The sequence below is a fragment of the Arthrobotrys flagrans genome (genome assembly GCF_004000055.1).
Source record: "Arthrobotrys flagrans strain CBS H-5679 chromosome Unknown unitig_1, whole genome shotgun sequence".
Lineage (NCBI taxonomy): Eukaryota > Fungi > Ascomycota > Orbiliomycetes > Orbiliales > Orbiliaceae > Arthrobotrys > Arthrobotrys flagrans.
Genome location: NW_027137556.1, coordinates 4,030,340 through 4,056,035, shown reverse-complemented (window position 1 = coordinate 4,056,035; position 25,696 = coordinate 4,030,340). Strand labels below are relative to the sequence as shown.

General features: G+C 45.3%; 6 protein-coding genes across 6 annotated transcripts; 4 read left to right on the top strand and 2 right to left on the bottom strand.

Moving 5' to 3' along the window:
• Positions 1 to 3,325: 3,325 nt before the first annotated feature.
• On the top strand, positions 3,326 to 4,925 carry DFL_009220 (uncharacterized protein; the record flags this gene model as incomplete). The annotated part of the gene is made up of 6 exons (XM_067639074.1): positions 3,326 to 3,361; positions 3,428 to 3,471; positions 3,564 to 3,628; positions 3,706 to 3,908; positions 3,975 to 4,554; positions 4,621 to 4,925. The coding sequence occupies 6 exons, from the start codon at positions 3,326 to 3,328 to the stop codon at positions 4,923 to 4,925; spliced, it is 1,233 nt and encodes a 410-aa protein (XP_067486898.1).
• A 2,290-nt stretch (positions 4,926 to 7,215) lies between these two features.
• DFL_009219 (uncharacterized protein) lies at positions 7,216 to 9,353 on the top strand (the record flags this gene model as incomplete). Its single annotated transcript, XM_067639072.1, has 4 exons — positions 7,216 to 7,611; positions 7,665 to 8,440; positions 8,490 to 9,243; positions 9,300 to 9,353. The coding sequence occupies 4 exons, from the start codon at positions 7,216 to 7,218 to the stop codon at positions 9,351 to 9,353; spliced, it is 1,980 nt and encodes a 659-aa protein (XP_067486897.1).
• Positions 9,354 to 11,097: 1,744 nt separating this feature from the next.
• DFL_009218 (uncharacterized protein) lies at positions 11,098 to 13,813 on the top strand (the record flags this gene model as incomplete). Its single annotated transcript, XM_067639071.1, has 3 exons — positions 11,098 to 11,860; positions 11,934 to 13,155; positions 13,225 to 13,813. 3 exons carry the CDS (start codon positions 11,098 to 11,100, stop codon positions 13,811 to 13,813), a joined length of 2,574 nt encoding a protein of 857 aa, XP_067486896.1.
• Positions 13,814 to 14,212: 399 nt separating this feature from the next.
• DFL_009217 (uncharacterized protein) lies at positions 14,213 to 14,577 on the bottom strand (the record flags this gene model as incomplete). Its single annotated transcript, XM_067639070.1, has 2 exons — positions 14,213 to 14,280; positions 14,370 to 14,577. 2 exons carry the CDS (start codon positions 14,575 to 14,577, stop codon positions 14,213 to 14,215), a joined length of 276 nt encoding a protein of 91 aa, XP_067486895.1.
• A 1,291-nt stretch (positions 14,578 to 15,868) lies between these two features.
• On the bottom strand, positions 15,869 to 16,126 carry DFL_009216 (uncharacterized protein; the record flags this gene model as incomplete). Its single annotated transcript, XM_067639069.1, has 1 exon — positions 15,869 to 16,126. The coding sequence occupies one exon, from the start codon at positions 16,124 to 16,126 to the stop codon at positions 15,869 to 15,871; it is 258 nt and encodes an 85-aa protein (XP_067486894.1).
• Positions 16,127 to 23,296: 7,170 nt separating this feature from the next.
• On the top strand, positions 23,297 to 24,541 carry DFL_009215 (uncharacterized protein; the record flags this gene model as incomplete). Its single annotated transcript, XM_067639068.1, has 1 exon — positions 23,297 to 24,541. One exon carries the CDS (start codon positions 23,297 to 23,299, stop codon positions 24,539 to 24,541), a length of 1,245 nt encoding a protein of 414 aa, XP_067486893.1.
• Between the last annotated feature and the right edge of the window lie 1,155 nt (positions 24,542 to 25,696).

Genomic DNA, 25,696 nt, shown 5'->3' with positions numbered 1-25,696 from the left:
AAGATTCAATATTTGACTTCACCACCAGTGCTGGTTGCGAGACAAGTGACTGCGGTTTAATTGAAACTTTGTTCAGACCGCCGCCAAATATGCTTAGTATACACCGTCAATACATAAATATTTTGATAAAAGCCGACATACCTTCTGGTCCGTGAAATAAGCATGATCGTCTAGACTCAATAACCCCTCGGAAACCTTTACAAGATCTTGAGGCTTTGCCTTTGAGAGGAAGTTTACTAAATCCTGAGAACTCGTACCCAGGGGATTTTCGTCTCGACCCCCCCCTTCTTGCATTTAAATAATATAACCGAAGTGTTTCGAAGACTAGATTTCCAATTTCGAGATCGAGTATGTTATTCTGGAGGTATCTCAATTGGCATCGAACGGCCTCCAGCTCCTTCTGCTGTTCGAAGTCGATTATCAGCTCCAGCATTCTTTGGGTGAGATCCGCAAGAATTTCTTCTATGATGTCGAGTGACATGTTCATTGAGTGGTTACGGAAGAAGTAAAATCGAGGAGTTCTTGTTTCGTAGTCTTTAAGAGGTTCCTGTGATATTTGTTCCAGAAACCGTGAAGGAGAGTCTTCGTCCAAAATTTCTTTGTTGAGATTGATAAAGTCTTCTACTGTAGCTTGGGAGTGGTTCGGGTATTCGTCCGTACTCTTCAGGTTACCGCTCTTTGCGCATAAGGAGGAAGAGTTATATTGGCTAAGCGTGTCCATTGTGGGGTATTTATAGAAACGTGAGCGCAGATCTAGAAATTTCTATAGATTAGCGATGAGGTTCTATATTCAATTAGTGACTGCTAGCCACATGGCAGACGTACCGAGGGATGAGATGATAGATCGCCAGAGGATTTCTCACCACGGGAACTTCTACACGAGTATACGTACGAAACAAGAACTCTTGGATTTGACATCGTCCGTAACCACTCAACGAACATGTCACTCGACAACATTAAATGTTTGCGAGACGCCAGAATTCTCGTTTCGTACTAGCGGAGAAGTTCCTATGGTGATATTGGACGGAACTGGAATCGAATTAATAGAGAAGGAGGTAGGTACCTAGGAATTTATACATAAATTTCATACTTCGTTTTCTAGCGATCGAACATGCCGATCTGAATCTACGCGATTGTGGATTTCATGTATTTGCCTTGTCACCTCGAAATACTTGGTGTATTTGGGAAAGCATATTATCAACCTTGTTTTAAAGTGTGCGAGATCACTAGTTTAGATTGCAATTGTGGAATGAATTTTCTGGGAAAGGTTTGGAAATGTAGTGGAGAGAGTTTTGAGGCCGGTTATGATAGTTATAGACGGGAGGATTGAGAGAAAGGGTTCTGGGGAGAGGGATTGTGGGAGTCTTTGGAGAAAGGAATTTCGAAAATAATTTTATAAGATGGCAGTGGATCCGTGACGGATTATACTACATCGTTACGAAGGCGGAACTGGAATTGTAGATACGCTATAGTATTGTAACTCCGTGGAGAATATGCGGAATGCTTCTGCGGGGCTGGACTTTCATAGTTGAAGGTTTACTCCTATTCGTTTTCGATGTCCGGTGTCACGAAACTACAAACTTTGGGGAGGATGTGGAAATGACCTTGCATTTAATTGGAGGAGATTCACTCTGGAATCGATTATAGTTAAATGTTAAACAGAATTATGGGCGGTAGTCTTTCTGTGAGATCTTGGTAGAGAGGCTCTTAAACTGCATTTACAAACTCTAGCAGGGTCCTGCTATGCAATATAATTTCAACTGCCAAGATGATATCGGGTCGATATTAAAACGAGGTTAGAGATTGTGTTGTGAATGTTGTAATCAGCCATCTTAACAGCCACCCTGCCCGCGCCACCTTACCCGGATTACCCGAGCTCCCGGAAATGGCCCCACTATCTTGTGCCTGATAGACGATGTCTTCTCCAGTATCTATCCCCCACAGATCAGATAGAATGACTCCATGCATGCATACGATCAAGACAATCAAAAAAAGAACAACCAAAGTCGCAATGCCATCTCTCTCTCTCAAAAAAGAAAGACTTGGGTGCAACAGCTGTGCCGGGAAGAGTCAACAATTGGATAGTTTTGGATACCAACAGGGGTTCGTTCATTTGTTGAAACTAAACCCGCCTGGGCCGATGACAAGGCTATGGAAAGCGATGGAAACTCATGGATCCTCGAAGTTATTTCTTTGCGATTCGATTCCCTTTGTGGCAGTCACTTCGTTCTAACTGTTTGGTTAGACCGAACTGCCGCCGATTGCGAGTTTCGCGGTAAATTTGAAATGGAAGCTGAATCCTTTGTTTGAATGGCTTTTTTTCAAGTAATTGCATTCATCGTATTTCATTCTCGGCTGCCGTTAGTACAAAGTCGACATCAATATTAATATCACTGTTGAGGGTATATTTGTAGTCGCAGTATAAAGAAGTGGTAGGTATTAGTAGTGGCTTTGAGCAGGTTATAGTTATCATTGGCGAAGGTTTGTCGGTCGACGTCTTCTTATTGACAGACAGTTATACCCCACTATAGCCTACATACAACAGCATGGTATAGAAAGGGAAATAGCAGAAACAAACCTCCGCGATAGTTATTATCAAAGTCTGCCTGCTTTGAATCCTTAAAAAGGCGCAGTTCTACTATAATAATCTGGTTCCGCTTTAAAAACGCAAACTCGTGGCCTTGCTTGTCCTTTCTTTTCTTCCTTTCAAGAAACTTCGAGATACCTGGCAACCTTGCACACTTCCCCGTCTACTTCCTTTACTGTAAACAAGTAAGGAGGTACATTCAAATCACAGGTACTTACAATACAGACTATATAAAGATTCTTTCTTTTCTTTGCTTTTGTTCCTTTTTTTTTTTTTTTTCCCTGGTGGTTTGTTTTGTCTAAGGCAAATCTACGAGGTCGAACAAACCAACGAAAAAAAAAAAAAATTTAGTTAGGCCAGCCAGTCGGACTTTCGTTTTATCTTTATTTCCACCACCTTCGATCCTCCCCTCCATTACCTGACCTTATTACCATCATATCATCACATTATTCATCGCTGCTGTTCCTCTCCTCTCCACTTCATCACCACTTCCGACCTCCTCTTTTCTAACCTCCGACTCGATTGATTCTTCGTCCAGATCGCAATAACTTCTCATCTTCATCCCCAACAACCGCTGTATGCTACGTACTCTTCTGGTGGGGTGAACACAAAAATACAGCCGATAACGAAAATAATTTCCATCTGACAAACCCATCGATTCCTTCCTACATCTCGACCATCCAATTTTTTTATTATAACAACCTTTCCCGAACCTCGAATTCGACCTAACTGCCCATCATGGTCAAGGATATGAAATACTACCATTCCCTTGGGGTATGTCGCCTTTTCTTCTACTCGAGTCCGTTTCCGAATTAACCAAATGCATGTTTGTATCAACAGGTTGAAGCGGACGCCACTGAGGCGCAATTGAAGAAGGCCTACAGGTACGTCCACCAAATATAGAATCATAAGCAGCTGGACTTCTGTCCAGCTGCCGGTTTTCTTTGGGCTTCCGGCTAACTTTTGATCATTTCAGACTCAGCGCCTTAAAATACCATCCCGACAAGAATCCTAGCCCGGAAGCCGCAGAAAAATTCAAGGGTATGTAGCTTGGAAACCCACCAAAACACACTTCTAGCTCGAGTTACGCTGCTAATAGATGATTTATATTACTACAGAAGTATCGCACGCCTACGAAATCCTTTCGGACCCTCAGAAACGCCAAGTCTACGACCAGTATGGAGAAGAAGGTCTCTCTGGTGCTGGAGCCGATATGGGCATGTCCGCCGAAGATCTGTTCTCGCAGTTCTTCGGTGGTATGGGCGGCATGGGCGGAATGTTTGGAGGCGGCGGAAGCATGCAACAACAGGGTCCCAAGAGGGTACGTAGCTAGCTAGCTTAGCGCCTAGATTTACTGACCGGAGCTCCACTAACGATGTTCTCGCAGAGTCGTGATATCGTCCACGTTCACAAAGTCTCCCTGGAAGATCTGTACAAGGGCAAGACATCAAAGTTGGCTCTCCAAAAGACCGTCGTCTGCGCGAAATGCAATGGTATCGGCGGTAAAGAAGGAAGCGTCACCAAGTGCAAAGGCTGTGGTGGTGCGGGTATGAAGACTATGATGCGCCAGATGGGTCCTATGATTCAACGTTTCCAGACCGTCTGCCCGGATTGTAACGGCGAGAAGGAAATCATTAAGGAGAAGGATAAGTGCAAGGGTTGCCAGGGTAAAAAGACGGTCTTTGAGAGAAAGGTCATCCACGTCCCTGTTGACAAGGGTATGAAGGACGGCCAGAGAATCACCTTCCAGGGCGAAGGAGACGCCGGCCCGGATATCATCCCCGGTGACGTTATTTTCGTCATCGAGCAGAAGCCGCACGCCCGTTTCCAGAGGAAGGATGATAACTTGTTCTACAAGGCTGAGATTGATCTCTTGACGGCCCTGGCCGGTGGCACAGTCGCGATTGAGCACCTCGACGAGCGTTGGCTGCAAGTTCAGATATTACCCGGAGAAGTCATTAGTCCTGGTAAGCTCTCTACCACTCTTAAAGCGAGCGAGATATCATATACTGACTCTTTTTTCTTTTTCGTAGGCGAACTTAAACTCGTCCGTGGACAAGGTATGCCTTCCTACAGGCACCACGACTACGGTGACATGTTCATCCAGTTTGAGATCAAATTCCCCGAAAAGCACTTCGCCGACGAGGAACTTATCCTCAAACTCAACGACATCCTCCCGCCCCGCCCTGCACTACAAATCCCTGAAGATGCTATGGTTGACGATGTCAATGTTGAGGATTTGGATGCTCAAGCTCAAGCGCGAGCTGTTAATGGTCCTATGGATGAGGATGATGATGAACATCCTGGTCACGAGCGTGTCCAATGCGCATCTCAGTAAACGGACGACAAATATCATATCCTCGCCAAAACCTCCGACTACACACCCCATACCCCTGTCACTCATGGAATTATTGTCTTCACTGCTGGTATCGGTGGGAGATGACTTTTTCTCGCTGATATATTATATTTGTAGTTCTTGCTCGCAATGAGGGAAAGCGAGGGAACAGAACCATGTACCACCTACTACCCTACCCTTCGACCCCTCCAGTATTCTCGCTGCCTCTCCCATGCTTCTCGTGTGTTCCTTTCCTTATCCAAGCATTTACGGGAATCGAGTGACGAACGAAAAGACTTTTACGTTGTGCTTCTTAGTTTTTCATATCACTATTCACAACCCTAATCTCCCTCCCTCCCTCTCCACGACTTCCTGCTTTTTCCTTGTGTCCTCCTGTCTACCGTTTTCTGGATAGATTCTCTACCTCGCACACAACGCCGGAGTTTATATGGTCGATGATTTCTAAATGCTTCATGTTTTTTCTTTCTTCTCTCTCGACGTATGCTCATGTTTTCTCTCTCTATTTTTTCCTTGTATGGAAGGCTTTAAAATATTATGATTTCCTTTTGCCTTGTTTATTCTTCTTCAAAATTGAGAATTTTCAACGTAATGTGCTCTTGATACGGGTTAAATACATAGATACTTTTATATAGATCGTAGAATCTAGTTTATATTCTCAGCACCCATCTTGATTGAAGTGATACCGTTGCCATCGTATAGTTCTAGTAAATACCTACTTGGGTAAGTACCCGCTTAAATACCATTCTCAGGTACTTACCTAGCAAGATGCAGTCTTTGAGTAAGAGGTGAGGAAGAGGTAATATATGTCGTGAACAGCGACACGGCCACGGGCTTATTCGGTGAATGAATGGGGGGGCTGTGGTGTTGTGGCGCGTGTTGCCCTTGTTTGTTTGTTGAAGAATGTGGCTCGGCAGTGACGCAGAATTTCAAGATCCTGTGCTTCTGACTCCCCTTCATCACACCACCAAACCTGACGACAAAACATCCCACTCTCCTCCTGGAATCGACACCAACCATCTCATCGATTCCTCTCGACTTCATCATCACTATCCGTTCCTATCGATTTCTGGCAAATTCGAACCTCGCGACGCGTCTCCAAGCAACGACCACCTCTTGGATCCTTGCGACGACGGCACCATCGCCGTCCTGTGAACCATCGAAACAACAAAGAAACCCCCTACAGGTGAGCTATTCTGTGCTAACGTCCCCTCTTGGATACCGATTTACTTCACCGGAGGTCTGGTCAAGAATGTTCTTTTCTACGACTATCCCAGCAATGTCGCTAGACCAACCGGAAGAAGGCTCGTCATCCCATCGACATCATCCACGATACAAGGAACGATGAAGACTCGAAACAACGATTCACTTTTTTCCCCCCCTGGCCTTTTACCTTCCTCTCCTTCTTTCCCTCGAAATCATTCTCGATACTTTCTTACGCCAGCATGGAGTTGTCTGATGCGATCAACTTTGAACCATGTCAATGGTGAATCCTTCGGGTCGCCGGCAATTGGCATCATCACCATCAGATTTCTCTCACATGTTTCCGGGGCCGTACGGATTAACGATGATTTACTGGAAACTAGAATATTTGGCACGGTTTGGTGTAGTGGTTCTTCGTGACAATATCGGGGGCGTGTGAACGATTGGTCGTGATAGCAGATTAACCGGGATGCCTTTTTTTGCTTCCTTGTCGAATTGCTGGATGCTTTGGGGGACTTTTCACTTGCTGTATTTTTTAGGAATATGTAACGATTTAGTGCTAACGGATTTTCTTTCGGAGGACAAAAGTGAACCAAGGGAGTTGAACACTGCTTCACTTCTTCTCTTCAGTCCTGTCGCATAATAAGACTCCGACGAACCAAAAACCCCCGGAACCAAAGAACCCATATCTTTGCTTTTCCAAAGAACCCGATCTTGACGAATCCAAAGAACCCCCTACGCAACTCGATTCGAAAAGATCGGTATAAACTACTTCTCAAGACGCTTGAATTCTTCTTTCACCGGGGTAAAAGAATATCACGTCTTTGATTGTGTTTTGCTCTGTTTACGAAAGCATAAGAAACCCCTCCAAGGCTTTCGTTTACTTCTCTTTTTAAGGTTGTTGATTGCAAAAAGAACCACTGCTTATTTCGTTTCGTACTGCAAACCAAACAACTTGATTCTAACCTTCACAGCATCGCATCAAGGAACCCGGAAGCAGATTTGTTTCCGTTAACTTCGAAGAGCCCTTCTACATCAAGACACCCTCGTCGTTCTATACACCTCCGCAACGATGTCTGGTAGAAGCTCACTCCCGGCTAATCTTGGCCGTCGAACTGGCGGAGGTGGAGGCATCCAAAAACGACGAGCATCCGCGAGAATCGACAGAGAAGGGGATCTTGACATGGGTGGACAGGTCCCCGGTCCTCGAGCTCGTCCTATTAGCGGTGCCAAACCAAGGCCGACAAGGTCGAACACCGCCTCTGGTCAGAAACCAGAGGCTGGTCCTCCCAAAGGTTTTAGGCCTGTGCGGAGCGCCGCTCGCCATCCAGTTGGCACTGTCAATGGGATCAAGCAACCCGCCGGCGGCTTAATTGAAATGAAGGTGTCCGGCTGGAAAGAATTGAAGGTCACTACTACAGAGACTGTCCTCTTTCTCGAGAGACGGCTAAAGGAAAAGTTGAGAAGAGTAAGATGCATTCCCATCCTAGTTTGGTATTGATCGACTACTAACTTTTACAGGTGCGACCTGTTGGGGACAACATCATGTTCCAAATTCCACTCGTCAAGGTCCCTACTGTTCTTGAATGGGATAATATGAAATTCGCTGGTGGCAACCTCAGGATCCAGCCCGTCAATGAACTGCCTGCTAGTATACAGGCAGCTATCAAACCAACTGTGGACCGATCTGAAGAAGCCCAGCAGCTAGCCACACTTTTGAAAAACGTTCTCCAGTCCCGTTACGTCGTCGACTCCAAGATGCTCGACCTTTCCGCTCTAGGCACCCATCCACAGTTGCAAGACAGTGGATTCTTCAACCAGGATTCGACAAGAGCAAAGATGTTCCCTGCGATGATGAAAGTCGCTGATGAACAGTTCACGAATCGGGCCGAGAAGCGAGAATCGGTTATCAGTGTCAACCTAGCCAACAATACCTTAAACGACATCAGTATGGTCGCCTCGCTTGCTGCTACGTTTCCTGAATTGAAAAACCTTAGTTTGGAGAACAATAATATCACGACGTTCAAGCAACTCGAGCCCTGGCGATTCAAATTTCGCAAACTGGAACAGCTTTTCCTCGCTGGAAATCCGATAACCCAGCTTCCAAATTATCGTGAAGACTGTAGGAAGTGGTGGAAGTCATTGATCATGTTGGACGGGGAATTCTATCCTGAACCCCCACCAGCCTTGCGAAGCGACAAGTCGGCTGGCCCTGGACCTTTCCCTCCCATGCCTTTGACGATCTATCCATCTGGCGTCATTGACGACGAAGATCACACGAATGACTTTTTGTCAAAGTATGTATTCCAATGAGTTCCCTCACCCGCAGACGCTAACAATTTATAGATTCTTCCCAACGTTCGACTCGGACCGTAAACTTTGCGTCCAAACCTTCTACGATGATCAGTCGACGTTTTCTATCTCTGTCAATGTTTCTGCTCCTCGTCTTAGTGGTGACACGAAGCACAACATTCAGAAATGGGATTCGTACATTCCGAAATCCCGGAACATGGTTCGCCTCCGCAACCCAACGGCCATCAAAGACCGATGTGCCAGAGGACCCGCTGCTATCCTCAAAACCTGGGACACTCTCCCTCGCACCCTCCACGACGTCTCCGACCCAACGAAATGGAACTACGACAGCAGGAATATTTCGTTTGAAGACACGGTCGGGATGCTCTTGACCGTTCACGGGGAGTACGAAGAACCGGAAAACGTGGCCATGGAGGGCATTGCCTCGAAGAGAAGTTTCACGAGGACATTTATGGTCCTTCCGAATGGGCCCACTGGATACCTCATTCGACGAGATATGTTGCTCGTTCGAGCTTACGGTGGAAGCGGTGCTTGGCAACCGGAGACACTTATGCCACAGCTGGCACAAGCACCACAACCTGCCGTCCCTCAAGTTCCCCAGCAGCCTGTTAACGCTGCCCCACAACCAACTGCTGCACAACCGGTAGCGGATCCGAAACAGCAGATTATCAAGCAGCAATTGATCCAGCAGGTGATGGAACAGACTGGCCTTACACCAGCGTATGCGGAGATGTGTTTGGAACAGACGGGATGGAATCTAGCGCAGGCTGTACAGGCGTTCATTGAGGTATGTTTTTAATTGCTACATTTTTTTAGGAGAAGTGGACTAATAATATTTGGTAGGTGCGCGCCAGTGGTCAGCTGCCATCAGATGCCTTGGCCCGACCGGCCGTCTAGAGTACGGTTCCGGTTCCGAACGTCGGCATCACCCATCCCGATGGCGATCTCCAGCAAAATTCAGCAAATAACCAGTGGTCCCTTAGTCAACGTCAATCCCGACGGCTCCCTCCGGACAATGACCAGCAATCCCCTCCATTCCGCTGCTCCCATTCTAACATTCCATTGGTCACCGCCAACGCCACCGTCGAACTTACTTTGACCGACGCGGCTCCCTACTAAGATTGTCTTGGCCGACGTTCATGACACGGATATCGAACTCTAAAATCAACATATTATTCTTTTACGACACGAGTTATCATTCCGACACCACATAGTTTTCCTTTTTCAGAGACTTTTTTTTTTTATCGCCGGTATTCCCACATAACCCAAATCCGACTGTCTCTCTCGCCCTTCCTTCTCCACTTTTTGTCTCTTTTTTATTTTTATTCACCGCAAGAAATGGCGTTCATGGGTTATCGTTTATACATCTGCGCTCTGTATTATTCAGGTCACTTTATATGGGTACCTTTTCACTCCTCCCCGCCCTACGGCTCTTCACCTTTACACCCGTGTACAAAAGCACCCATCCACAAACAAAGTCATACGTCCTGTTTTCTCCTCTGCATTCTGGCGTTTTAGGGTGAAATCCTTTACACAGAAAAACCACCCAAACAGAAATTCAAATTAAATGGGATATTAATTCATTATACATTTGTTTTCTCTTTTCTCTTTTCAGATGGTTCGATCCTGAACCTTTTTATTCTAGTTTTTTGTGTGTTTATCTGTGCAGAGTGTTTGAGTAGTGTACAAAAGAATAGTATTCATAGGTGGAAGATGAAGATGAGAATGGAAGTGAAGTTTTTATGGTGGTGCGACTGATGAGTGTCGTTTACCATTGGTTTATATCATAGCTGTGCAATTGTCTTGCTGATTTGTGAGGTTGTAATTTGTAATCTGTGATGTGTGAGATGTTACTGCTGTAGCTGCATATTTTGTATTTTGTTCACGTCATGTATTTAGGATTACTCAGACCTGCCATCTCTGGCGCGTTCAACATCTTGCAACAACGTCCAACGCAAAATCTATTCCAAATTTCCACATTCCCATACATTTACACGCGACGTTTAAGCGGCTTCTGCTAAGTCCTCGTGCATTACCCCACGAGGATACGCCCCCCACGCTCATTGAGAACATCATGAAGCGATTGAAATGGGGGTATAGGAGTATATCCTCTCGGTCGTTAACTCAATGTCGTATTTCCCGCTGTAGTGGTAACTCACCATACATCCCACGCGGCAACAGCATCAACACCTCTTTTACCAGAAGAAATATCCACACAACCCCCTCCCACCCCGCCAAACGCAAAACCACCGTTTCACTCCTCTCTCTCCCGCAAGGCGCATTATCACTGCAACCCCTCCCCGAACTCCCTCGGGTTAAAGAACCGCAGTATTCTTATGTTATTCAGCAGGTGAGGGAGAATATTGATAGGTTTGGGGATTGTGTGCTGCTTACGCGGGTAGGCGGCTTTTATGAATTGTATTTTGAACAGGCGGAGGAAGTTGGGCCGGGGTTGGGGCTGAAGGTTGGACGGAAGAGGGGGAGGGGCCAGGGGGAGGGAGTGCCGATGGTATTATTTCCTTTCCTCCTCTTTTGTTTATGTACAAATGAAATATGGTGGCTGATGATAATTTATATATCGAAAAAGGCAGGATTCCCATTTTTTCAGCTTGATAGGTTTTTAAAGGTATTAGTACAGGATATGTCACGGCATGTGGCTATAGCCGAGGAGTTTCCGAATCCGAATAAGGATGAGAAGGAACATGCTAGTTATGGGTTACTATGGGAGAGGAGGGTTGTGAGGATTATTACGCCAGGGACGTTGATTGATGAGAAGTTTATGGATCCTTGGGAGAATAATTATCTGTTGTGTGTTTGGCCTTCTGGATCTTCTGGTGGTGAAGGTGAAGAGGGGGAGGGACTGGAGAGTCCGGTGGGACTGGCGTGGTTGGATTTATCTACTGGAGATTTTTTCACACAGGGGAGTACCCGCGGAGCACTTGCGGCTGAACTTGCAAGAATCGGTCCTCGAGAGATAGTTATCGATGAATCCTGCAGGAATACACCGGAAGTCACACACCTAACTTCCGAAAAACGTCTCCTCACATTCCACACCTCCACAATCTCCCCCCTAGACACGACATCCTGGTCCTCCCTCCTCGAATCCTCCTCCACTCCTCCCAGAAATCTAATCGAAACCGGAGGTTTTGGAGATGAAGAAATTAGTGCGGGGAGTACGCTATTAAGTTATGTGAAAGAGAAGTTACAGGGGTTGAGTATGAAGCTTCAGCCACCGGTTAGAAGGTCAAAGGAGAATAATATGTTGATTGATGCGGTTACCATGAGGGCGTTGGAGATTAGGAGTACGTTGAAGGATGGAGTTGTTGGTGGGGTGGGGACTTTGTTGAAGACGGTTAGGAGGACGGTTACTAGGGGAGGGACGAGGAGGTTGGGGAGTTGGCTGAGTATGACCTTTTACCCTCAGATTACTTCTTTTTTTGGTGGAGGAGAGGTCGCTGATTTTTCTTGGGGGGATAGCATCACCGGAGACGAGTGTGAAGGTTATCAACGACCGCCTAAACCTCGTTGAACATTTTATAGCTTCACCGCAGTTATTAGACGACATCCGGCACAAACTAAAACTAACCCACGACTCCCAACGCCTCGTTCAAAAGATGTCACTCGGCCGCGGTGACGCAGACGATCTAGTCTCCCTCGCCAGAACTATAATCTCAACTCAAGATATAGTAGATTGTATATCTTCCCGCCTACCCAGGAAGAAAGAAAATTTGGAAGTTATAAAGGAGTTGATGGGGAGGATTGAGAGGTTAGATGAGCTGGCGGGGAGGATTTTGAGAAGTATTGATGAGAATGGATTGATGTTGAGACATACGATTGAGGATAGGGAAGCTGCGGAGATGACGGCGTTGGCGGAGGCAGTGGAGAGAGGGGGGTTGCTGAGCGTGGAAGATGGGGAGGGGGGGGATGTGGCGGAGGAGGTTGAAGAGGAGGTTGAGGAGGAGAAACCGAAGAAGAGGGGGAGGAAGAAGGCTGATTCTAGTACTACTACTAAGACAGCAGCAATAGCAGCGAAGAAAACGGTAAAACCAAGAACCCAAAGGATGCTAAAAGAAGCCGACAGAGAAAAAGCCGAACCATGGATAATGCACCCCACCGCCTCCACGACACTCACAAAACTCCACAAAAGTCTCGAAGAACTTATGACAGAGAAACAACTCCTCGAAACCCGCCTTCTCGATGAATCGATGCTTAGCGAACATCTTGTCTCCTTAAAATGGACACCATCGTTAGGGCACATCTTACACATCAAATCCCGAACATTACCAGACATGACAGAAGGAACCCTCTCAACCGCAATCAGCGTCGGTTCCTCAAAGAGTACACACTCCTACCACCTCCCCGAATGGACAAAACTCGGTTCCAGAATAGAAATGGCACGTCTAGCTATCCGTGCAGAGGAACAAAGGGTTTTACAGGATATTAGAAAGCAGGTTATTTTGAATATCCACGCTTTAAGAAGGAATGCGACGGTATTGGATGAACTTGATATCGCGGCTGGGTTCGCGGTATTAGCGAAGGAAAGTGGATGGGTAAGACCCATTTTGAATATGGGTACTGAACATAAGATTGTCGGGGGGAGACATGCGACTGTTCAACGGAGTTTGGATGATTTGGGGAGGAGCTTTGTAGCTAACGATTGTTGGGTTGGTGGGGAGGAGGGGATGTGGATTATTACTGGGTTCGTATATATATTTACCTGATTTTATCTATCGAGGCAGAATACTGATGACAGTAATGGTGATGATAGACCAAACATGGCCGGTAAATCCACCTTCCTTCGCCAAAACGCCCTAATCTCCATCCTCGCCCAAACAGGCTCCTACGTCCCCGCCGACCACGCCGAAATCGGTATCATTGACCAAATATTCAGCCGCGTGGGCTCCGCCGACGACCTCTACCACTCCCAATCCACATTCATGGTAGAAATGATGGAAACAGCGTATATTCTCAAAAACGCCACACCTCGTAGCTTCGTAATCATGGATGAAGTAGGTAGGGGAACTACAGTCGACGATGGGTTCGCTATTGCTGGTGGAGTGGTTAGGTATCTTTGGGAGGTTTGTGGGTGTAGAGTTCTTTTTGCTACGCATTTTCATGGACTTGTGGAGTTGGTGCAGGGGTGGGAGAATGAAGGGGAGGTGGAAGGGAGGAAGAGAATTGGAGCTTATTGTACGGATTTGGTGGAGGATGAGAAGGGTGGGTGGATGTTTGTGCACAAGTTGAGGAAGGGGGTTAATAGGAAGAGTCATGCGGTTAAGGTTGCTAGGATGGCGGGGTTGCCGCAGTTGGCGCTGAAGACTGCGGAGGAGATTTTGGAGAAGGAGAAGAGGGCGTAGGGGTTGGGGGTGGGAGGTGTATATAGTGGCGCTGAATGCACAAAAAGGTTGTGTACGATAGTGTAATATACCAACTCTCTATTAGATATGATTCCAAGAGGCTAATTTAGATTTATGAACGAGAACCTGTTTTTAAATCCTAGGCCCATCGATTCATATCCGTGCTTCCATGCCGTATAAATTAAATATATAAAGTGTAGTAATACAGAACAAGTTGTAAGCTCGGATATTATACATGGAATGGTGTTTTATATGTTTTCGAGGTTCCGATTTAAAAAGGTCGATGTTCGTATAAGCGAGTGTAGGGCGGGCATGTTTCCAGTAATCATTAGAATATTAACCAACATATTAATCCGTTTCCGATCTACCCAGCCCTAACTCCCTCAATCGAATGCGCGTCTAATAGTTTTGGCAGTACTTCTTCAACTGCGCGCAGGCATCATCGGTATCAGACCCGGCATTGCAAACTATAAATTCCAAGAATAAACAAGTCAGTAACTCCTCTATCACACCCATCCCTTCCCTCTATATCAAACCCTCATACCCTTATACTTACGCAAACAAGTCGAAGTACACCACGCATTAGGATTGATCCCGCCGGTAGGAGGCTTAGATTCGATCTGTGCATTCGGAGTACCGTTGCTAACACAGGCGAAACAGTTGTGAGAGCCTAGACGGGTTTCGGTCTCTTCAGATTGTGGGAGCGGAGTTGCCTGTGAGAGACTGAGGAGGAGAGCGACGGCGGTGAGGATCGAGAAGCGCATTTTGTTAGATTATTTTTAGGATATGTTGGTATTGGATTTCTAGAATCGATGGGGGTTGTTAGTAGAGGTGTGGTTAGGGTTATATCGATCCGGTGAACGTACAAATAATGAATGAACCTCGAAAAAGTCGAGAAATTTGTAGCACAAAAAGGTCGGTAGGGCTGAAAATGAGTGAATGAGTGAGCAATCTGGGAAAACTGATCGACTGTTTATATTTACATGCATGGTCCCCCTTTCTTAAGCCTGAGTATTTGGACTAGTACAAAACAGGAAATGCTGAAGTTTGGGGAAATTAATCTCCGGGTTGTACGAATCGGAAGTTGGCATTTTTCCACATTAACAACACCTCGTGGGGATTTGCGGCTGTTAAGCTTTTGAGGCTGAGGTTTGTGATTTTGGGTCGGTTAACGGTTTATAGATTAGATATCTAGGGTACTATAGGTATTTTCCAGGAGGGTTTTGGAATGGTATTCCGTTTATAGTTCCAAGCTGGACGCACTTGAGACAATTGCGTCAACTATGCTCCGGCTTAGATATCGGCCGTTATCGATATCAATTCTAAGATTTCACTTAACGACCAAAGGATTCAAAAAAGCCGATAGGGTCAAATTAAAATAAACCGAAACAAATTTCTCGGCTACTATAAACTCTAAAAGCAATCATTTCAAGCTTTTGAAACCCAGTAAAATCATATCACGATGAGGGTGCGCAGGTCTAGTATTGAATTACAGGGTTGGAAAAATATAACACAAGGGAAATCTTCCGATCGTGATTTTGGCTAATAATATTACCTCTAGTCCTAACTAGTAAATCATTCAAGCTCCAGAATTTGAGGACAAGCTAAGCGAATATGTCGGAATATAATTACAGCCTTGGGGGACTTGGAGGCTCGCTACTATCAATTCCTTTGTATTGTTAAGAAAACATTATACAATGGTAATATATATCATATAAGACTTCACTTGGCCGAGAATGTAACATTTTCACTTAGTCACAAAATCAGAAAGGATATTCGGTTTAGAGTGTAAACTAGTCCTGTTCGCAAAACTAGCAAAGAAATAGCCTATATTTCTAAACATCGATTGGTAAAGAGACAAGTTTTTTGTAGGGGGGTTTGGGTTAAGTAACAATTGACAAGTTCGTAAAAACAGGTGAACTGATCTCCAAAGTTTTCGTAATTCCGTCGTCCAAACAAATTCTACGATTTCCACGACGAGATCGATTTCCGATCGAGGTGTGCGTAGCGTTTAAGACTCAAGGTCTAGTACGCAAGTGGCTATCGCCGCTAGCCTCAAGTAACGACAAGGTTGTCAAAGCCTACGAAAATAACAGTGCTATTGACTTTCACATATTTTCCAATACGGGTAGTATCGTTGTCGTTTCTGAAGGCGACGAGTTCCCACCCGCCGCCGGCGCCTTCCCCGCGGTACCAGATGTCGCTGGAAATTGGGTGGATCGTGTACCAGTCGCCGCTGCCACCGTTGTACGTGGAGACGAAAACTTGGACTGGACTTGAAGTCGCGTTGACAATTTTGATGGAACCGCCCATTTTCTGTTGTAGTGCTTTGGGTAAGTACGGGATAATATTTGGGAGGATTGGGGGTGTCTTACGAATGTTTTTGGAGAATGAGTCTGAAAGACTTAAAAGATTTTAAAGGGTAGCGTGAAGCCTGATGGTGAGAAGGGATTGTTAGAGGCTTTGATCATGAATAATCGATGAAAGAAGGAGTACTAGAGTTCCGGTTTTCCAGTCGGAAAACTTGTGCTCACTAATGAACTCACTTACTGAGCGTAGAGGATTGTACTATTGAATCGCTGAATTGTCTTGGTGATGTGGAATGGAGAAAAGAGATTCACAAGTAAAGGGAAGGCCCCATTTTATAGACAAAATCTCCTCTGCCGAAGCCGAGAGTGCTGAAGGTCAGCCTCGCAGTCCCAATGAGCGTCTGAGCATCATATACGTTTGCGAGCCAAGAGTCGCAATCGCCAATGGCTATCAAATTATGCATCATCCTCACAGACTTGGTGAAACTTGAAGTCACCAAGCCATATCATGATCGACTAGGCCTCAAGGTCTTTCCGTGCCGAGCAGGATATTTTGTCAACCTGCATTGGCCGAATGCCTCTTGGGAGATAAATTGGCAATGGTGGTGCGCCTACCCGAAACCCTGTCGACGAGTGATAGCCGACTGCGATAGATTGCATACTGAAGCAGGTAGATTCCGAAAAATTGCGGGTGGAAGCACGGGAACCCTCGGGTTTGTACCCGTATATACCTGGAGGGTTGTTCTAGATAAAGTCTAACCTTGCAACGGCGGGATCGCCGCGCTTGCGTGACAGTGCATACCGTCCGAAGTCCTAATATAGTTATTTTTTCCATTCTACCTCTGGTCTCTTAAACTTGAGGAGTCCAGGAGAACAGTCACACGATACTGTCATTAATAGGCATGATGCAGCCTTGTAGGATCATGTAGAATCATGTAAAACATGTATCGATATCATTGATGTTACCACACGGCTTCTGAGCATTGCAATTGGCTGTTGATATTCATCCAACTTCGGGTGAGCGGGCCGGGATCGGGTTTTATCGATCATCTCTGAGTTTTCTTTCGAAAAGAGCTTATTTTAATATCCTTTTGAATTTGTGCATTTTATTTTTCACACTGAATATAAAAGACATCGAACATCTAAACCAAGAGAGGTTATTTACAGAAGTCACTTCATTACTGAAAACTGGGATGTACTGGCTGCCTAATTGCGAAACAAGATTCATGAACGGGACAAGAATATCAATGGAACCAATTGATCCTAGCGTACCCACAACCAATGGGTCTGTGTGCATGTACTAACCTCATGCACGCCAAATTTCTGACATCGGTGTTGCCAGCTCCTTGTTGTATCAACAGGTGTTCGAAGGATTATATGCATGGGGCATTTCGTGTCGTAACAGGATCCTAGGATGAAGATATACAATTTCGCCTGGGAGACGGACTCGTATATCAAAAGAGGGGTATAATGTCTTTCCCCCCATGCCTTTCAGAGGTTCGGGGAAGGAAAATATGATGCAAAACTTAGTCGGACGGCCGAATATGCATGGGACATGGCCGGAAGGGCACCCTGGGACTGAGGCTACATAAGACTAGACCAGCAAGTTGAAAAGGCAAGAAGGAAGCAAGAGGAGATCAGATGGAAGAGGGGGGAGAAAGGAGGAATATATGCACCTGAGAACCACGCTGTATCTCATAGGCCAATATATTCGCCTGTGGAACCAGAGGTAAAAAATTTTGAGCTACAGCTTCTTCGAACAATGTAATTAAGCTCAACAGCGTCAGTTTGATATCAATTGCTTACACCTTGGCCGCTCAGATTTAAAATTTATCCCGTAGATATGAGGCAAATAGTTCTCCCAGCGTTGTTTTCCATCTCTGGATTTATATTGAGTCGGATAGAAGTTATCAATGAGTCCCAAAGTTGACCCTGAATCCGTTACCCTGCTCGAGGCTAAACTTCATGGGTACCCGGGTTCGAATACTTGCAGAACATATTCCTAGAGAGAAATGTGAAGTAAGAGAAAGTTGCATGAAGAATTTTCTAGAATTTTTGAAATGGTTCATATTGCCGTATTCAATCGTTTACCTCGTTTTCAACCCTTTGGCTGGTGAGATAACCAAAGATTTGAAAGCTGAGTTACAAAGCATGCCATTCAAGCCTGCATCAGCGATCCCAATAGCTTAGCGCCTAAGGTACTCCAAAACTCAGGGAATTTTCACGAACAGCGGGTTTAGCTCAGTTGGGAGAGCATTCGACTGAAGTCAAACTTCACTCCATACATCGAAAGGTCGTGTGTTCGATCCACACAAACCGCATTCAAAAAAATTTTTTTTTTTTGGAGCTTTAGCTCTTGAATTTTATATTTTTGTGAGTTGAGTTTTTTTGGGATCGGAAGGGTGGGGTTGTTAGCCGGCAGCTAAGATTTTATCGATTTAGTGCGGGGCACCGTTGCTTTAACCATACCATAAACAGGTAGCGGTCCTTATAATTGGCTTGCGAGACCCAGTTCTGCAATCGAGGCTGGCAAACTGATATTAGAAGGATATCCAGGAGGAAAGAAGTGTTAGGATTGCGTTATTTAAGCACAAGCAAAACGGGGCATATATGCCTGACTCTTCATGTTCCGGGAGGGACTTGTTTCTGACTATATTCTCCCTATGCTTGCATTTTGGGACTCTTCTCCGTTCAGAGTTGTTGGATTTCACGGATTCACAAATGACTTAAATAATGCGAACTAACTGAGTGTGCTCTTCAGAAGTGCCTAGTAAGTAAGGAGTAACTGGTTACCAATGAATTTATTTAAGTAAATGCTTCTTTTGGCCCTTCAATGGAACAATCTTCGGTTCTCAACACATACAGATAAAGGAGAACTTTGGTATCAGTTTCATGCCCTAACAGTTGAGCCATTCTCTCGAACTAGGTAGAGAGGGAGGCCCAGCTATTAGAATCGATACAATGCGATAAGATACTCAATTAATGTTAATTTGAATGGTATCGAGGCGGGTTTATCTGGTACGAAGCACCCTCCTAAGCAACGAAATTCCTACAAACAACTTTGGTTGGCCACCATTAGGCTTGAAAATTTTATCTTTTGTATATAAAGAATATACTTAAAATATATTTCACAAGTTGCGGGTTTAGCTCAGTTGGGAGAGCATTCGACTGAAGTCAAACTTCAATCCATACATCGAAAGGTCGTGTGTTCGATCCACACAAACCGCAATCTCTTCTTTTTTAAAAATTTTTTATATGATTTATTTATCATGTCATCCCATCCTGGCATGTGATTTTTTTCTTGACCGTTGAACAAGAGATAAAACTTTATCTTGTATCGGACCCTGAGGGGGCGGAATTAGGACCGTGTCTATTCACTGTATGTATATCACTTGTTTGATCAGTCTCCGTCATGAATTGAAAACGCCAGAGACTCCACATCGGGTGATAATATCATTGAAAACAATCTAATAATTTGTCAACTGGAACTCCGGTGGCCGGTGAAATCGCCGGCGATCTATATAATATGCAAATATAATCGGTACGACGACCTCTTTCTGCCACGACTTGAAAGTCGTCGATTGACTTAGCCACACCACGATACCATGCGCCACATACATATTTTAAACATGCTGTGGCGCGGACCGGTCCTTGCTACATAACTCCGCTACAAATCGATAATTATCAATTGGGCACCATCAAAAATCTGACAGGCTAATCCCAAGAAGTTTCAGGGTTTTCCGGTGGCGTTAGGCGACCAAAATATGGAAAAGTATATGCGCAAAAGAGCTAGATTCGACCAAATAGCTTCGTCTTTACGTTTTCCTATCGAAGATCTACCCATGCCCGGTGGCTTGACAGCACGCCCCCGAGGACGGAAGTTACATATTGTGGGGACGGAGTAGGTATCGCGACAAAAGCCACAGTGTGATATCCTCTTTGCGGTTCTTATGCTATTTTTTGCGGGGGGGTTGTTTCAGGATTGGCTTTACTTAGAATATATGTGTTCTCCGAGAACCGACGTGCCGGAGTTGTGGAGATATTCAGTCGTTCTGAGCTCTTGGCTTTTTGGATATTGGAGGCCATGTGGTCTATTAACTAATATTGTAAGTACCGTGGAGCGGGTATTCAACATCGACTTGGGCCGGATAATCTGTTAACCCGGATGGATGAAGTTTTCATCCCATATATCACTCGCCACAGTCAGGGTTTATGACGATGACATCCAGGTACAGCTTTTAGCCTTGGCTTTTACCAAAGCTTTGAGGATCGGGATGAATGACCGCCGCTCGGGATTAGGCGCCATCGAAAACTACTAGCCCGATTCCCCCGTTTCAGATGTTGGACCCACACTTTAGTTTTAGCAACCCAACGTAAGAACTACCAACCAACAACGGATCTGACCAAAGAAAAAAAAAGCTTGCATCACCTTACGGGGAACACCAACCGTTTGTGCATATTATTGGGCGATTTATAGCGGACTAGGGGTGTAGGACAAGTCTAGCGTGGGTATAAGTGTTGGGATTAATTCCAGACGGGGGGGTTCCATCGGGAATGACCCTATAAGAGTCAACTAATTAGACTTTGGCCGGCGAGTCAGCGAAAAAGGATCATACTATACATATTTGTATTGGGGGAAAGGATGCTTTTGAGGTTTTTTTTTTTTCACGAGGGCGGGAAAGAAATGGTGGGATGGATGGATGTGTCGATGTCTTTATTAATAATTGGTGGATGTAAAGGGACTTTGACCTTTCATGAGATACCACGTTGGCATGTGGACTTGAAAAGGTCTCGAGACAATGTAGATACTGTGCGATGAGCTGGTCGTCTATGCAGGTACGGGGTTGTTAAAATTGCACGGGCTCGCGTTCTGCATTCCCGTCTGTCTTGAGTTTTCGAGTATTCGTGGATATCATGATTATTGCTCGACACGAAGAGGTACATGGTGGCCTTTTTTACTTGCCGTTCCTCCCCTTTCCGCTGTAGTGTTGCGAGTAGACACCGAGCGATACTGGATCCGAAGCTAGTCGCATGGTATACCTGCAAGGTACCAGTACCGAAGTCTTACAATTTTCTTTTCGTACCCCATGTATTATCGCGACATCTGGCACGATTCAATGAGTCTCTTTGTTCGGCTTCTCTTGCATGTTAGATGCAGGAGTTGATTAATTAGATATAGTTACAGCGCATCATGATATCAAAGAAAAGTTTAACCAAAAAAAAATTAATAATAAAAAAAAAAATTCAACGGTGAACGAGCCAATAATTGGGGATTCTCCTTGCCGGTCAATGCTTTGAAGGTCAAGAAAGGAGGGTTCCCTTAGACAGCTGTCGCACGAAGCACCTTAGCTTTCCTCGCTCGCAACAGAATAAAAAAAATAAAATAAATGGTTGACTCGTCTCACCGCATGAGCCCGGAAAGTATGTGAGACCGGAAAGCTGTAAAAGAAAAGAAAGGTTTTCTTCACGAATCAGCTTGTGGGCAAAGCCGTATGTCGTATCGGTTGTGGGCTGATATATTCTCTCGATAACTCCCTCCTTTCTGCTCCGCTATCCTTCCTCAGAGCCCTTTCGTTAAGATTTTCTCCTCTGTTTGAGTCGTCTCTCCCTTTGGTTTCGGTGTCTCAGTCACTCCCTCTTTGTCTCTCATTCGTGTGTTTTTTGTGAATAGTTGCTGGATGCATTTATTCATGGTTTGCATTTTGAAGTCATAAAAATAAATACTCTCATTCGCGGAAACGTTATTGTATTTTCTGATTGATTGTTTCTGTGCGGGCATTTGATTGCATGAGACAGAGCAGAGAGTCAAGTATAGCTGCCTGCGGTTTGCATATTACGACAACATTCATTGATAATACCGATACAATCCCCGGGCATTTTTTGGTTTAAAAAAAGAATATCATCGATAGCAGCCTTTGTGTGTTCGAGTATCATTCATCCGGCATTTTTTTATATTTTTTTCTACCATTTCTCGTTCGACTTCTTTTCTCTACATTTCGTTATCACGATTTGCACTGCATCTTCCTTCTTCACTCTCCTTCCCAGTTTGGCCACACGAGAACCCACCGACAACACATTTTCGATAGACGCAGAGCCGAGTCTGAACTAGGCACCTGCCGTGAGAAAGACCAAGTTTTCCTGTCGACAAGACTCTACTTACTTTTTTTTTTCTATACAAATATAACAATCTATAAGGCTAGAAATAACCTGCATCTGCGTTTTCAGAAGCATCGTTGTCGCAAGAGTCTTTTTCAACAGCTTGTGGATTATCGACAGCCCCTGATCGAAATCGCGCCCTTGGACAGTTGTTTCAAGAGCCTGGATCTTCGACAGTCATTACCCACAAGCTGACAACTACAGTTAACTCTAGCCTGGTTGACTCCTCGGCAAGCGCTGCACCGTGTTCTATTCTTTGATCACTTATTTTCTGACCTGCAGCATTTGATACTTAAACATCACACCGCGCAGCATTTCGGACTAAGAAAAAAAAGACACCAAGAGAAAAAAAGAAGTCAACTGTGCAGCCGGCTTAAAAAATCTGCGGAAGGCTGCCTGTCAACCACCGGATTCTAATCGACTAACGTTGGTCACGTTGGACTCTGGCCTCTTTAGCCAGTTGACCCTGCAGGAAAGAGAAGGAAGTGACGGGCAATAGCTGGGAGGACCTGGTCATTTTTCGGCACACCCTCAGCGTCTTTCCAGAACAACCACCTGTACCGCACGGCTTCCCTTTTTTGGTAGACTGCCCTTTATAGCCAGGCTGCCGCCCCCTCCTCTCTTAATCCTTCTCTTCTTCTTTTCTCCACAATTTTTCTTTTCTTTCTAAGAGGTGGAAATATAGGCAGGTAGCAGGTGCTCCTCACACGCAAGCCTTCGATAGGCCGGATCAAATCTTATACCGACGAACTCACGGTTATTTTCAGTGTCAATTGAATTGACGGAGAGATTTAGACAGACGACTATTTGGTTTCACAGGTGGAAACAAACAACACACCCCAATCCGCACAACAACAAACTCGCACCTCGCAACGCATAAACTTCCCCAATCTCCAGGCTCACAATTCGGTTTAAGCCCAACAAGGCAGCTGCCTTTTATATCTTGTTTCTCTGACCTCCAAAGTTTAAGGACTTCGACAGCCCTTTGGGTATATAAGAGAGAGAACCGAAAGCAAACATGGAAAGAATATCCCGAGCCTCCAAAGCGTTCCATCGCAACTCCAAGAACTTGCGCGATTCTCCTCCTCCAGACTCACCAGACCGAAGCCGTTTCGGTAGCCTAAGATCTAGCCGATCATCGAGGAACAGTGCCCACGGTGGCAGTCAGGACAGCATAAAGTTTCAAATATCAGCGCCCGTCGAGCTCATTTCTTCGACCAATATGCTCTCCTACACTTCACTCGCCCTCAGGAGTCCCAGTCCTACCGGAAAAACGGCATCATCGATTGGTTACTCTCCTTTGCAACCTCAACATCAGAATACCTTTAGTAATACCGCGGATGCTGCTCAAAGAGCACCGCAGAAGGTTCAGCCCAAGGTTGATGTGGTTGTCAGCCCGAGACCTAGCCGATATCAACCACCGTCCCCGGCTTCTACTATTGGAGATTCGGCCAAGGGACCATTGTCTCCGGAGTTAGGGCTTGCAATCTCAGACGTTCTTACTCCACCTGCCACTCCACCACCAGACCATATCCCACGTCATTCCAGGTCTAGTATCGGAAAGTCTGCGGGGATGTCTATCTCCGGCCGACAATCTGGTAGCCTTCAGAGGATTAGAAGCACGTCGTCCCTTTCCTCGTCGATCTCTAACGGATCTAGCCACGAAAGCTACAAACCCGAAAACGAGGAAGTCGACCCAAGGAGGATCACTTCGACTTTTGGAACGGCGCCATCCTCTTACAAAGGGCCCATGCCAAATAACTCCCGCCCTTCTAACTCTCCTACCACCATAGGCTCTCATTCGTCGCCAACAACTACCTCACCATCGACCATACCTCCACCACCATCCAGAGTCTCAGCTGCTAGGAGATCGGTCTCAAACCCGAACTTGAAACTCGGTCCGAAGCGTGGTCCAAGCAAGACTAACCCTTTTGCCCACGAACTCGCTCAAGTCTCGGAATTGGCTGAAGATATGGGACTCGACTTTGTTGACAACGATGTGATGGTTCGAAAGGGTCTTCGGAAGTTTTCGGCAAAGGATTATCTGGCGGTTATCAGGGATGTTGTTCTTTACCCCGTTGGCTTTGAAGACGAGCAGGCTTCTTCTCCGGTCGTTACTTCTCCTGTTGCACCCCTTGTGCCGGAGAGGAGGAGGAAGCCGGCTGTTGTGGTACCGGACAGGCGACATGCTGTTCCAATGCCACATATGATTTCACCACAACCTGTTGCCGGACAAAGCATTGCTGTCGGTGGGTGGATTTAAAACGGAAGCGTGCGATTGAGGTTTTTTATATATTATTCGGGGCGTTCGAGTTGTTTGTTGCGTTTTATCATTACCGCACTGTATCATCAGTTCGTCTTTTTTGTCTTTTTGAACGACTGGCGGTGATTTTTTTACCGTCCTGCAGCTCTCGTTTCATTCAACCCATGCTTGCGTTTGTGTTTTTTTACTTATATCACGAGCCTTTGACTTGGGCGCAAAGCTCCACCACTCTATACCTTTATCACGGGATTGCTTGTGTTTTCTTTAATTTCATAATGTCTTTTTTTATTCTGCTAGGGAAAGGGAGCAAATACGGCGTTTCATTATGGCGGACACACCTTCACACTCACACGCACATACAAATATACAAAAAACACAAAAAAAAAAACCGAAAAACAAAGGTCGGACTGTGATCCGCTCTACTTGCGATGCTTTTATGGCTCTCCTTTTGCTTGTCATACAAAAATACCATTCATGACGCTCATTTTTAGATAGATACCAAAAGAAGTATCGAAAAATTTTTTGTTCGATTGGAAGTGTATATATTTCATATATCAGACTCTTTATATCTTTTATCATTGAACTACTTTCACGGTAACTAAGATGGAATGAAGGGCATGACAGTCAGACTTAACCCGCTGCCTAGCTTGTCATGCCGACTCATAGAATAGAGCAAGCTTGAGTCGAATGCACTTTGAGATGTTGGTCGCACCAATCTTTCCTTAAGATTCTTTCTGGGATACTAACCAGGGATGATATACATCATCTTTATCGGTGGTTCCGTTGTTTCCAACACGTTTATTTGTGGCCTTTGTTTTGGGGTGGACTCGCAAAATCCTTTGGACTGGGAAGGAACCTGGACTTTAACGAATCCCCCACGGTCTCTCTCTCCTTGGATTTTCTCTTCTATGGATTCAACTTGCCCATTTCTCAATTCACGCATATAGGCCTACCTACCTACCTATCCTCTCCTTTACTGCCTAGACGTACCCATAATTTTTAGCCGGTAGCTGCGGGGTCATTATCAATTAGTAAGTAGTTTATGCGTGTATCGGCTCTGGCATTAATTCCTTTCGCCAATTCTGTTAGTGCATTGCATCCGGGTGTAGCCACAAGCGCCCTTGTTTCCAACAATCATTACCTATGAACCTGCGT